This window comes from Myxocyprinus asiaticus, chromosome 37, assembly GCF_019703515.2.
Source record: "Myxocyprinus asiaticus isolate MX2 ecotype Aquarium Trade chromosome 37, UBuf_Myxa_2, whole genome shotgun sequence".
Lineage (NCBI taxonomy): Eukaryota > Metazoa > Chordata > Actinopteri > Cypriniformes > Catostomidae > Myxocyprinus > Myxocyprinus asiaticus.
The window spans coordinates 33,472,765-33,485,565 of record NC_059380.1 but is presented as its reverse complement, the minus strand read 5'-3'; the positions used below and the strand labels follow the sequence as shown (position 1 = coordinate 33,485,565).

At 37.0% G+C, this 12,801-nt stretch overlaps 1 protein-coding gene across 1 annotated transcript; it reads left to right on the top strand.

Annotated features, from left to right (window-relative positions):
• The first annotated feature begins 5,304 nt into the window (after positions 1-5,304).
• Positions 5,305-8,834, top strand: LOC127428331 (class E basic helix-loop-helix protein 40-like). Its single transcript, XM_051676650.1, has 5 exons — positions 5,305-5,621; positions 5,717-5,780; positions 5,953-6,060; positions 6,516-6,639; positions 6,886-8,834. Exons 1-5 carry the CDS (start codon positions 5,545-5,547, stop codon positions 7,719-7,721), a joined length of 1,209 nt encoding a protein of 402 aa, XP_051532610.1. The 5' UTR covers positions 5,305-5,544; the 3' UTR covers positions 7,722-8,834.
• The last annotated feature ends 3,967 nt before the right edge of the window (positions 8,835-12,801 follow it).

The window sequence follows — 12,801 nt, the reverse complement described above, 5'->3', positions numbered from 1 at the left end:
AACAGTCCCAAATGAGTGTTACTCCACAAAACAAACTCCAGCTGCTAGGCAGAACCAGCACAAAAAGAAAAAAAAAGGCACTCAGTTTCCTTGAACAGTCAAGTGAATGTTCAGTGAGTCGGTCCATTCGGCTACAACGTGAGTGCAACAAATGGCCTAATCACTCCAATGTCTTGCAAGAAATACTCCACAAAACAAACTCCAGCCAATAGGAGGTATATGCACAAAGAACGTGCAGATTCATCCACAAAACAGTCCCAAATGAATGTTACTCCACAAAACAAACTCCAGCTGCTAGGTGGAAACAGCACAAAAAGAAACAAAAAAGACGCTCAGATTCCTTGAACAGTCAAGTGAATGTTCAGTGAGTCGGTCCATTCGGCTACAGCGTGAGTGCAACAAATGGCCTAATCACTCCAATGTCTTCCAAGAAATACTCCACAAAACAAACTCCAGCCAATAGGAGGCATATGCACAAAGAACGTGCAGATTCATCCACAAAACAGTCCCAAATGAGTGTTACTCCACAAAACAAACTCCAGCCGCTAGGTGGAACCAGCACAAAAAGAAACAAAAAAGGGCGCTCAGTTTTCTCGAACAGTGAAGTGAATGATCAGTTAGTCGGTCCATTCTGCTACAACGTGAGTACAAGAAAATAACTTACTCACTCCATTGATTTTATGAAGGACATCACTTGCTGGGGACATGTGAATGTTTTACGGCCATTCTTAGCATCTATTCTCAAATTGGCCGGTAACATCAATGCAAAAGCGACCTTCTGTTGATGTAAGAGTTTCTTGCATTCCTTGAATCGATCACGTTTCTCTCTTTTCGAATTCTCAAAGTCTGGGAACAAGAAAATGCTGTGGTTCTTCCAAAAAAGCCTTTCTTTACTCCTTGCCTCGTGTAACAAAAGATCTTTAATGGATGATCTCAGAAATTTGGCCAGAATTGATCGGGCCTGTCTCCATCAGCGGATCGCCGAGCCGGAACCCTGTGAGCTTTCCAGCTTATGGCCTGTTATGTCAAGCAGATTTGGAAAGAGCCCATCCAGGAATTTAACCATATCCTGACCCTCTTCGGCTTCAGGAATTACGACGATTCGGACGTTATTCCGCCGGCTATGGTTCTCCATGTCCTCCAACTTCTCCCAGACACGCTCCAAATCCACCTTGGTTGCTAGCGGATTAGCAGCTAATTCCCTCTCCGATGACTCCAGATAATCGATCCATTTCTCGACATCCCTCACTCCATGGCAGTGATTGATCGACGTATTAAAGCACGATCCTCCAAGTCAGCAAAGACCTTCGTCAGCATTGCCGACATGTTCAATATTTCTCGCCGAATTTCCCTTATTTCTCTGACCAAATCAACTCCTGGGCTCAGGGCCTGCTCAGGGCCTGCTCAGGGGAGTCAGCTTGAGCACTTAAGTGTCTTTTAATGTCTCCAGAGCCTGAGGATTTTGAATTCTTTGACATATTGTCCTCCTAGAACAGTTATGGAACAGAGTGTATCGAATCTCACCAGTTTATGTCATTAATAGCGTTAAAACTAGCAAAGTGCGCAGAGCTCGCCGTTTACACGTCCGAACCTCGCATGGCATCACGTGACTACCACATCTATTCTTTAAAAAAAGGCAAAAAAATCTGTGTTACAATGAGGCACGTACAATGGAAGTGAATGGGGTTGATCTGTAAACAATAAACTACTCACTGTTACAGTTTAGCTACAAGATGTAAACAATCTGCGTGTTAACATGATTTTAGTGTGATAAAATTGCTTACTACCCTTTTCTGTGTAAAATTATATCCAATTTACAACTTCGTTGCCATGATGACTAAATGCCATAAACACTAAAAACGACTGTAAAAAAATTAAAATTTTACGGTCTTTACAGCTCAAATAATACAAGAGTTTTAACAGAAAAATTTATTTAAGCGCTTTTATAAAATTATAAGACTCACATTTCTGCCTTTAAACCCTCCAAAAATTGGCCCCATTCTCTTCCATTGTAAGTGCCTCATTGTAAACTTTGAGTATAAGTACTATATACATGTAATATGTATAAAATGGACACTATGATGTGTCACCAAACTATATTATTCTCATGACTTCAAAGCTTTCCATTTCTTAAAGCAAAAATAATAACCTAAAATGTATGGTTGGGTGAACATATCTGCGGTCAAATAACGGGACTTTCCTAAACAGGAAAAAACAACAACCTTGCAATGCAGTGAACACGAGAAGGAATGCATTATTACATAATACTCCAAGTTACACTTAATTATGTGAATAATTAGCAAATAGTTGCAAGTTTATGCATTCCATCCTACATTAACAACCTGTATTATTTGGTTTATTAATTTAAAATATAATTTAAATCATTTAATAAACTGCACTGTAACATGAACACCAGAGTCAAGGGAGGTTATAATATACAGTATTGCTCCTAACCTCAAGGCTATATTACAAATCTTTTATTTCACCTTTGTAATGCCTAACAAATGTGGACAGTAGGTAATACAACAGTATTCATTTATTGAATGAAGTGTCTATGTCATGCACTAGTTTTCTTCTTTCTGCCTATGCAAGGATGCTGCATCATTCTGCTGGTGCAAATAGAGATGAAAGCACCAAACTCCCCCTACTTTCCACCAATGCTATTAGGCTGTGAATTATTTACTGGATTTTATGAGCAGACCTCAAAATCTCAATGAGGCTACCAGTAGTTCAAGAACATACACAAATAAGAGGGTCACACCTTCTTCATGTTACAGCATTGTTTACTTAATTAAGTAGAGAGCAATGCTAATGAAATAAACACTAGCAGTCAAAAGTTTGGACACACCTATTCATTCTTTATTATTATTATTTTCCACATTTTTGAATAATTGTAAACAAAGGCTTCAAAGCTATAAAATCACACAAGTGGAATAGGGCTTATATAATGAAAAAAACAAAAACAAAACAACAACAACAAAAACAGTCATTCTCTCATCCAGCTTAATTAGTTTAAGTGTTAAAAAAAAACAAAAAACTTTAATTTCAATTTTAGTTCTGAATGCATACAAATGCTCTGTTAATATTTGTCTACAAGACTAATTTCAAACATGCAAGCATCAGAAGTGTAAAATGAATAAAACAGCCTACTTTCAGTTCAGCGTTTTCAAACTTTTGACTGGTAGAGTAGCCTACATGTATGCTATTTGGTGTGTAATTATTGTGTGGAGTTGTATGCAATTAGCCTACATTTGCATTCTTATTGATATGGTATTTAATTACATCAGTATGATGCAGGGCAGGCTAATATGTGTAACATGGGCTTAATAATGTAAAGTGCCTCCGAATTATTAACTGTATTTTATAAGCGTCTACCAGCAATTTGACCAGCAAAAAAAACAACAAAAAAAAAAACAAGTAATGATCGAATTCTGTCATATTTATGACCATATATGTGCGTTATTTACAATAAAACCAAGCTTGAGACCACCGCTGCCTCCTTTGGCTTCGCTATTATCATAGCTGGCTGAGAGCTCGCGCTGCTCGGTACGAAAATAAACGGGTGACGTCAGTCCCGGGGATTCAGTCGGTCCTCCGCCTCCCTCCTTTCCGCGCACAGCCAGCCATGAGGAGTTCAACGTGACCGCCGCCGAGTACAACCGGCAGCAACCAGGCAACAACAAACCGAGCCGCAGCACGAGAGAGCCACGAGCGTCCGCACGTGGAGCGCCAAATGGTCCCGATGTGAAATAAGTGAGCATGCATTGCCGCTCGCACCAGTTACTATTGTGTAAACATGTGCCAGCATCATGGCAGGGGATTTTCGTTCATGAATACTCGCATTATAGTGATGAAGCCACAGGTGGACACCATTTTAATTTGACACCAGTTTTTGTCTAAGCTTCTTCTACACAAGCATTCATCCCATGTGTGTGTGTAAACAGAATTTTACCTGCACAGTGCACACAAACGAACTCCTATATTAAAGAAAGTAGGCTAGTATTAACCTTTTCGCATAGCCTTAAAGTCTAACAAGGACCTCTCTCTTTGGATAGCTGATAATATAACTACAATCACAAAAAATATTTACCGAATTATAAGGAATAACAAACACTAAAATTATTTATTATTAAAGGATATTTAATAAATTATATAAATCAAAATAGAAATATATAATAAATAATGAAACACTTTCTTATGATGTGTTACATTCATACGAGCAGACAGAGAAGTAAGTTTGAAGTAAGTTTGGAGCAGAAGAAATATAAATAAACCTTGTGTAAATTGTCAGCTTTACGCTAAGTTAAAATGCTATTTCTAGCCATTTTACAGGCACGTTACCAGGCACGATCATATTTTTGTATCAAGAAAATTCACGTTGGATCATAATTTCTTTTTTTTCTAACGACCTTTGATATTAGGGCAAAAATCGTATTCTTGATAATAATTTTTGTCTTGTTTTCCTGCAAAAAATATCTAAAAATCCTTAAAACAAGATCATATTGATTCATCTTGTTTTAGAAACAACACTGCATAAGATATTTAGGTTTTTCAGAGAATGTATTTTAAGTGAATTTTGTCTTACTGTACTGGCAGAGTTTTTATATTTCAAAACAAGAAAAAAAATCTATCAGTGCTGAAGAAGTAATCCAAAGTATTTAGAATACGTTCCTGACTTTAAGTAATCCAACGGATTACGTTACAAATTACATTTTACAGCATGTATTCTGTAATCTGTAGTAGAATACAACCCTCCCAACCCTGTATATATATATATATATATATATATATATATATATACGTATATATATATATATATATATATATATATATATATATATATATATATATATATTAGTTTATGGTTTTAACATAAATAGGAATGTTAAAATGTTGTAATTGCGAAATTGAAGCACACATGTGCGCTAAACATGCGTTCATTGAATTGTTTATAAAAATATATTAATGGTATTCTTATATTCTGATCTAAAATGAGATGCTCGGATTTTTTCAATATATTAATCTTTTTGCTAAACAGTGTCCTCCTATAATGTTTCAGTTTTCATGTCAATCCAGGATAAAAGGCTCAGAGCCCGCGAGGATCTTTTATTGTGCGCGCTCACACACACACACAGACAGAGAGAGAGCGAGCGCAGCATGCTGGTACACGAGACACGACTGGGCGGTCGCACTGCTGTACATGGGTTGAGCTCTGAAAGCGCCGTCACACACGTGAAGCTCATGTGACTGGAGCTTGAGACGTGTCTGCAGTCACAGGGTTTATTTAACACGTAGGCTACTTCAAACCCACCCACATACATTCATTTAACCAGCAGCGGAGCCGACAAACGCATGCTTGGATCGGCATCTGACAACAACATCATTTCTAGCGTCCTAGTTTCGAGTTCAGACACTAAATCAACGCTTTATGCACAGGAAATATATGTGGACTTTGATGAGAAACTAAAGGATCTTGTTTTTATCTTTTATATATAAAAATATATATACTTTTCTTACATTTGTAAGACATATTCATAGATTGAAATGGAGAGGATTACCAGCGCTCAGCCTCCTCCGTGTATGGCCAAACACGCCTCGCTGGATATCGCTGACATGCAAGGGTAAGTCCGTCAGTCTCGAGCTTGTTTATGTTTCTTAAACATTACCAGGTTGACAAAAGCTAGATTTCTTATTGGGTTTCTTTTTCCTATTATAGAATGGATTTTCCCATGTATGTGTATAAACCACGAAGGGGAGTGAAGCGGAGTGAGGACAGTAAGGTACGAAATGCGCAATTACGCACGAATCCTTGAAAATATCGTTGCATACACATGCGTTTTAGCTGAATAATGTAAACATGATTTAAACTACTAAAGACCTTGATTTCTTTAGAAGTTTTGTTTTAAGTTGATTTTTAACATGAATGTCAAATGCCATTTTTAACCCCCACAGGATACGTACAAATTGCCCCACCGATTGATCGAGAAGAAAAGGAGAGACAGAATAAACGAGTGCATTGCGCAGTTGAAGGATTTGCTGCCCGAACATCTCAAACTCACGGTAAGTAATATGGGAGTGGATGGGCTCACCTCATCGTGTTGCGTGTGGGATAAAGCGCCACCTGCTTGTTGATAATAAATAAATCATGTTTGTCCTGCATTTTGTCACTACTCACTACTTCATGAAAGGGTGTGCCCTGTTACAAAGTTCCTATAATGTGGGTGTGTGCCCATAACATTATTTTTTTAATGTGTGTTAACATTTAACCTTTGACACCCCATATCATGAAATTAATCATCAGGCGTTGACATTAGTTTAACACTGTCAACAAGTTAAAGGTGTGTTACTTGCTCATTAGTAACATCGTCATTTTGGGTATTTGAATATCGCTTGCATGCACATGCTGCGAAGAGTGTCTCTCCCTTCTCGCTTGGCGGAGGTTCGTCCTCCCCGAGTCGCAGCAGAGAGTTACATAAGAAAGATCAACATGCTTATCTGGGTTCTTCCTGTTTTAGACTCTGGGACACTTGGAGAAGGCTGTTGTGTTGGAGCTCACGCTGAAGCATGTGAAAGCACTTAACAACCTGTTGGAGCAGCAGCAACAGAAAATAATTTCCTTGCAAAATGGAATGCAAATCGGTGAGTTTTCGATAATGCAAAAGGAGCGGCACATCAAATGTTGCTCAGCAAAGTGTGACCGTGTTACAGGAAGCAGCTTTGTTAAACTTTTCAACCCCCCCCCCCCCAATGACAAAATAAAGAAACTGAGACATGCTTGCGTAACATAGCAAACGATCTGATGTCATTTTTGGCTCGGCCTTATATGTTCGACTGTTGTGCAGGAAAACATTTGGCACTGTTTCTCACTTTATTTTTTTATTGCAGGTGAGAAGGGCAATGGCCACTCGGAGAACAGTGAGATGTTCCGTTCCGGGTTCCATTTGTGTGCCAAGGAGGTTCTTCAGTTCCTAGCCAACCAGGAGAACATGCAAGAATTTTCCCCTGCACACATAATCAACCACCTTCAAAAAGTGGCGTCTGATCTCATCCAGAGCCCACTGAGTCCTTGTCTGGAGGAGTCCACTCCCAAAGTTCAAGAGACCCGGGAGAAACCAGCAGGTCTGCTGCCGAAGGCCGTGGAGGGCCACGCTAAAAATTGCGTGCCTGTCATTCAAAGGACTTATCCCCACAGCGAGCAGAGCGGCAGCGATACGGACACTGACAGCGGCTATGGGGGCGAGCTCGAAAAGCGTGACCCGAAAGCCCAGCGGCCAATCTACTACGGCAAAGAGAGCGGGGATCTCAAGTTTGGGGGCAGCATTAAAGAGGAGCTAGACGAGCCGCAGGTCAAGCGGCAAAGGTCTGACTCCTCCGAAGATGAGTCTCTTTCAGGACACGAAGTTGTGGGCGGCCACAGCCCCTATGTGAGCTTTTCTCCACACCAGCCACCTCTTTGCATGCCCTTCTACCTCTTTCCGTCCGGCACAGCTGCTGCATACCTGCCAATGCTGGAGAAGTGTTGGTACCCGGGGGCCATGCCTGTATTGTACCCAGGCATTGGTGGCTCCCCGGGAAGCTTGTCTCCGGAGAATCTCCCCTCGTCCTTGGTCATGTCCTCAAGAGTGGGCTCTCCCATTACCCCTCCGTCCTCAGTGGACTCTCCTGCTCTCCTGCAGGCCCTGAAACAAGTTCCCCCCTTAAACCTGGAAACCAAAGACTGAAGATCCAGTCTGGGTCCAAGAATTGTCTGCTCTCTGAATGTTTTGGTCTTGAGAGTGGACTTCCCTGCTGAATAAGCTGCCTGAGAGGCTTGGGTTGAAGAGGGTGGAAAGCAAAGTTCAAAGATGCACCCTCAACGACAGCAAGCAGCTGTTCTGATCCTCTCAGAAATACGCCGGCCTCCCTTTGACCGTCGAGACACACAAACTAACACACTCTCTTATACAGTGGCTAGTTCCCTCCGCAACCAGCATACACACATCCAAAGACGGAACATGGATGCAGACGTGTATAGGAGGCCCCGTGCAAAGCACTGTGAGACACTGTGAAGAAGGTCAAAATGAGGACAATGAGCTTGTAAGGGCCTGGGGTGGGCGAACAGCTACTCTCTGCACTTGTGTTGAATGTTTAAGTTCAAAACAACACAAAACCAATAACCCAGAATGCGATGTGCAGACATTCCCCCAACGATATGGACTTTGCCCTTTGCACAAGCACATTTTCAGTTGTTGAATGTAAAAGAAAGTAATTTTTTAATAAAATGTCACCCCTGTAGATGCTGCTTTGGACATTTTCTCTGTGCCGTGGAAGCTTGAACAGAAAGCTCCAATCTCTTCTGCTTCTGTGACTGCTTTAACCTATAAGAACTGTCCTTCTAGACTAGAATGCTACCAAATAATTGTCTTTGATTTGGTTGATGAGCACAAATCCGAAACATGCACCGTTTTCATTTCACACTCACCTGTCGCACCACAAACAGACTTGCTTAAGTTTTCTTACCTAAGCGAGAACACCGGTGACTGTCAAGATGTGACGCTCATGTATATACAGGAGTAATGTAATCACGGCTCCATTGTAGCTTTTGAGTTTGTCATCCATTATTTAACGTGGGTGAAGTTCTTGCGTGGTAACTACATTGTATAATTATTTTTGTTTATACTACTTGTGCATCTTTATTTTTGATACGTGACCCACAATTTTATGTTTGTGTTACAAAGAGAGGTAAGTTCTAGACAGCTGAGCGCTGTTTGCCAGGAGATTGTGTACATAGCTTTGGAACTAGTCTCGATCTGCATCATTCTGTGTTCAGATCTTTGTTCATGCTGTTGCCTTTACCTGTTTAAAGCAGTAAACATGATGGCAGATATCTACATTTGTAATTCTATACATAGAAGCAAAATAAAGTGAATGTAATGTTTAAAAACAATATATATTAGTTTTGTATAGGAAGAGGTACTTGGGATTTTTATTTTGGGACCTAACAGAAGGTTGCTTGATGTATATCTTTTGTCTAAAGTATTGTTGACATACATTAAAGTATTAATAAAGTTTTTTTTTTTTTTTCCTGTGGAAATACTGTCTGTCTTTGTGTTTGACAGCTTGAACGTTTAGCTGCAGAAACAACCAAGCTGTTTTTCCCATCGTCATCCATCCTTATGTAACTTTTACATAACCCATAAACTTGCTCTGTCTATGCAAATCTTTTGGACACACTATATGACAAGAGTCGGATTTCAAATATTCCTGTCTCGCACCTCACTGAAGTCCTTTTATTTGTTTTTAGTAAACAATGTCATAAAGTATAGTTAAAAAGAGCCTTTATAAGACCTTCCCACTTAAACACATTCCCGTTAAATATTTCCAAACAAAATATGAACCAAAGGGTCACACAAAATGAGCAAAGGAAAATAAGAATAACAGAAATAAAAGTTTAGTATTATAATAGTTATTATTATTGTTTTTATACATGTTGTGCATGAGCTATTACATTTATGCAACATCCTCTTTCTAAAGCTCATAAACTGTTGAATTAGGTTAGACGTCCTTTGTGCCCGAATGTGTGCTCTTTCCAGTGTAGTTTCGCTCATCCACACACTGGGATGTGAATAGGCAGCAGTGCAATCACATTGGCTCTGTTGTTCCTGCCACTCACATGTATGGCCACACTGTGAGCCACACTCACTGTAACCATGCTCAGCCACATGCTATCTATGCAGTGCAGTCAAACCAACTATAGAATAATGACATTAGAGTTTATGATAATGAAATACTGTAACAAGAAACTTAATTTGCAAATATTTGCAATGTGTATATATATATATATATATATATATATATATATATGTATGTATATACATACATATACATAGGTATATACAGTATATAATATACAAATTATGTTTGTAAATAAATATAGTTTTATAAAAATAAATGTTATAACATTATATAAAAATATACATTATTTATATAGTAATATTGTATATCAACTAATTAATATTATATTTTATATTAGGCAATTTTTTTGTCATATAAAGCACTCTTATCAAAGTAAATATGATAGGCAGACACAGTACCAAAGATTAAAATGGAGAGGCTATTTGTGGCTTACTTTGAGTGCAGCTCTAGGCAAAATGTAGTAAATACAAATGAATAAATAAAATATAAATAGGTTTGAAATAAAGTGGCAATAGGCCTACTTCAAAGACAAAAACAACATTTATAATTTTGTGACCCACTTAAAGAAAAATAAGCCTTTTTTAAATGAACATTATAACATTATACCTTATATTCCAAATCATCATTAACCAAATCTTTAACCGAAGTGGAAATATAATAGTTTAAAAAGCTGATTATTAGTAAACTAATACCTGAATTTACATGTGATCATGTTTGTAAATATGAAATATTCACATTAATCATTGAAATATTCACATTTGCCAACAGATATTGTTTTTCCATGGTTTAAATCAATGGGGAGGGTTTACCGGTTCTGAAACTTTTAAGTCTGGTCTCCCCAAATCTTGAATATATGGTTACATGTTTGAATGAGGCGTACTTTTTGCCTCAAAACACTATGACCTCCTGTTGCAACATGAATTTTCTGCTCTTCTAATCTAAACCTTTTAGGGCCATCTTGTGGAGTAGCGTATGAACTGCAACGGAGCTTAACTCTAATGTGAAAATAACTTGCAATGACACGCAAAATTTTCAGCGAACCGTTGGCACCCCTCCAAAACGATACTTTGTGTATTAACTTATTTTCTTCTTTACTTATCTATCTATCGATCTATCTATCTATCTACAGTATAAACATGTTAACAAATAACATGTTAACAAATAAAACACACACACACACACACACACACACACACACACACACACACATATATATATATATATATATATATATATATATATATATATATATATATATATATATATATAATTTATTTATTTATTTATTTGTTCAGTTTGCTTCCGTCTGATCGTCCATAAAAAAACATGGTTAGATTTATGGGGGTGCAGGCTTTAATGTGTATGTTCCTCTGTTATGAAGGGACTAGCCAGAAGAATTCAGCCTGTCTAAACATCTTAGAACGAATTCTAAAAACAACGCTTTTTGCTTTAAATTGACAGAGAATTTTTTTATGCACTGACGTAGCCTAGTCCTCATACTCACCCGATTTGCTTCTTTTGTGTTCATGTAATAATCTTATTACCTGTCATGTTCAACTGTTATTTCTTTGTGCAGGCTACTGCCATGTTCTTGACATTCTAATTACCATTACTTCATAATGTTCTCCGACTCATTACTTTTTTATTTTAATTTCATTAGCGTTGCTTTGTTATTTGTTTGCCTTGTGGCATTGTTTGCATAAAACTAAATACATAAACCACACAAATTGTATTTATTTGTTTGTTTATTTGTACAGAAAATTAAATATCAAACCACATACAATTAATAAATGTTTTTATGCATTGTTTGCATAAAAGTAAATAAACCACACAAATGTATGTCTTTTTATTTATTTAATATGCAATGTTTGCATAAAAATAAATACACAAACCACACAAATTTTATTTATTTGCTTGTTTATATATGTGCAATGTTATGCATTATTTGCATAAAAATAAACAAACCAAACAAATATTTCTTTCTTTCTTTCTTTCTTTGATACGCATCATTTGCATAAATGGAAATACACAAAATTGTATTTATCTATTTGTTTGGTTGTTTATTTATTCACAGTGTTATGCACTGTTTGCATAAAAGTGAATAAACAAAACACACAGATTTAATTTATTTATTTATTTGCATTTTGTACATTGTTTTCATAAAAATAGATAAATAAACTACACAAATATTTATTTATTTGGTTGGTTGTTCATATATTTGCAGTGTTATACATTGTTTGCATAAAAGTGAATAAACATACAACACAAATGTCTAATTATTCATTTACTTATTTTCATTTTTTATTATATAAGAAAATATCAAACCAAATACAATTTATTTATTTATTTGCATTGTCATGAAAAGTTTATTTTAATTACTGAAATAACAACCTCAGCGGTTCTATCACAGTAGTGATCGTAACGGTCAACTAGCGTGTTACGATTTAAAATTAAATGGATTCAAAATTGTATCAAATCTAATAACAAATTGTGGTATTATATCCCAAATTTAGTTTTTAACAAAACTGGCGGTATAAAATTTCTCCTCAGTTGCAACTTTGATATTAATAAAATCCCCATTAAACTGTCTAACTTTCATAGACAAGCTCTGTTATCCTAGTTGCTGGTGTACAAACACAATTTCTCTCCCCACAAATGTTTGATTTGGAATAATAAAAATATTAAAAATAGAATAAAACACTTTTTTATTTATTTATTTTTTTTAATTGGTTTAGAAATAATATTTTATTGGTGACGCAGTTGCTTCGCCATGATGGTCACTTACTTTCATATGCAGAATTTCTAGATACATTCAAACTTCCAGTATCTGCAAAGGATTACGCAGTCGTTTTTGATTCCATACCTTCTGGACTCCTTCAATTGTTGCGTGTTGCTGATATTGTTGATTTGAATATAACTAGACCTCAATTTAAAATTAGATGGTATAAGTATTGTTGGTAAAAAAAATGCAACAATAGTTTCCTTAGACAAATTTGTCGGTCTTTTACGATACCCCCAGCTAAAGGTTTCTGGAATTCACGTTTCCAGGACATTAAGTGGGAGGAGGTTTTTATGGTTTCCAGGAGATACTGTGTCATCAATAAGATTCGAGAGGTCTCATTTAAA

What these genes read in the sequence shown, in the direction of transcription:
- LOC127428331 (XM_051676650.1), top strand. Translation starts at nt 5,545, where the DNA reads ATGGAGAGGATTACCAGCGCTCAGCCTCCTCCGTGTATGGCCAAACAC. An exon ending in AGCGGAGTGAGGACAGTAAG is followed by an intron (nt 5,781 to 5,952) that starts GTACGAAATGCG and finishes TAACCCCCACAG; the next exon opens with GATACGTACAAATTGCCCCA. An exon ending in GCAAAATGGAATGCAAATCG is followed by an intron (nt 6,640 to 6,885) that starts GTGAGTTTTCGA and finishes TTTTTATTGCAG; the next exon opens with GTGAGAAGGGCAATGGCCAC.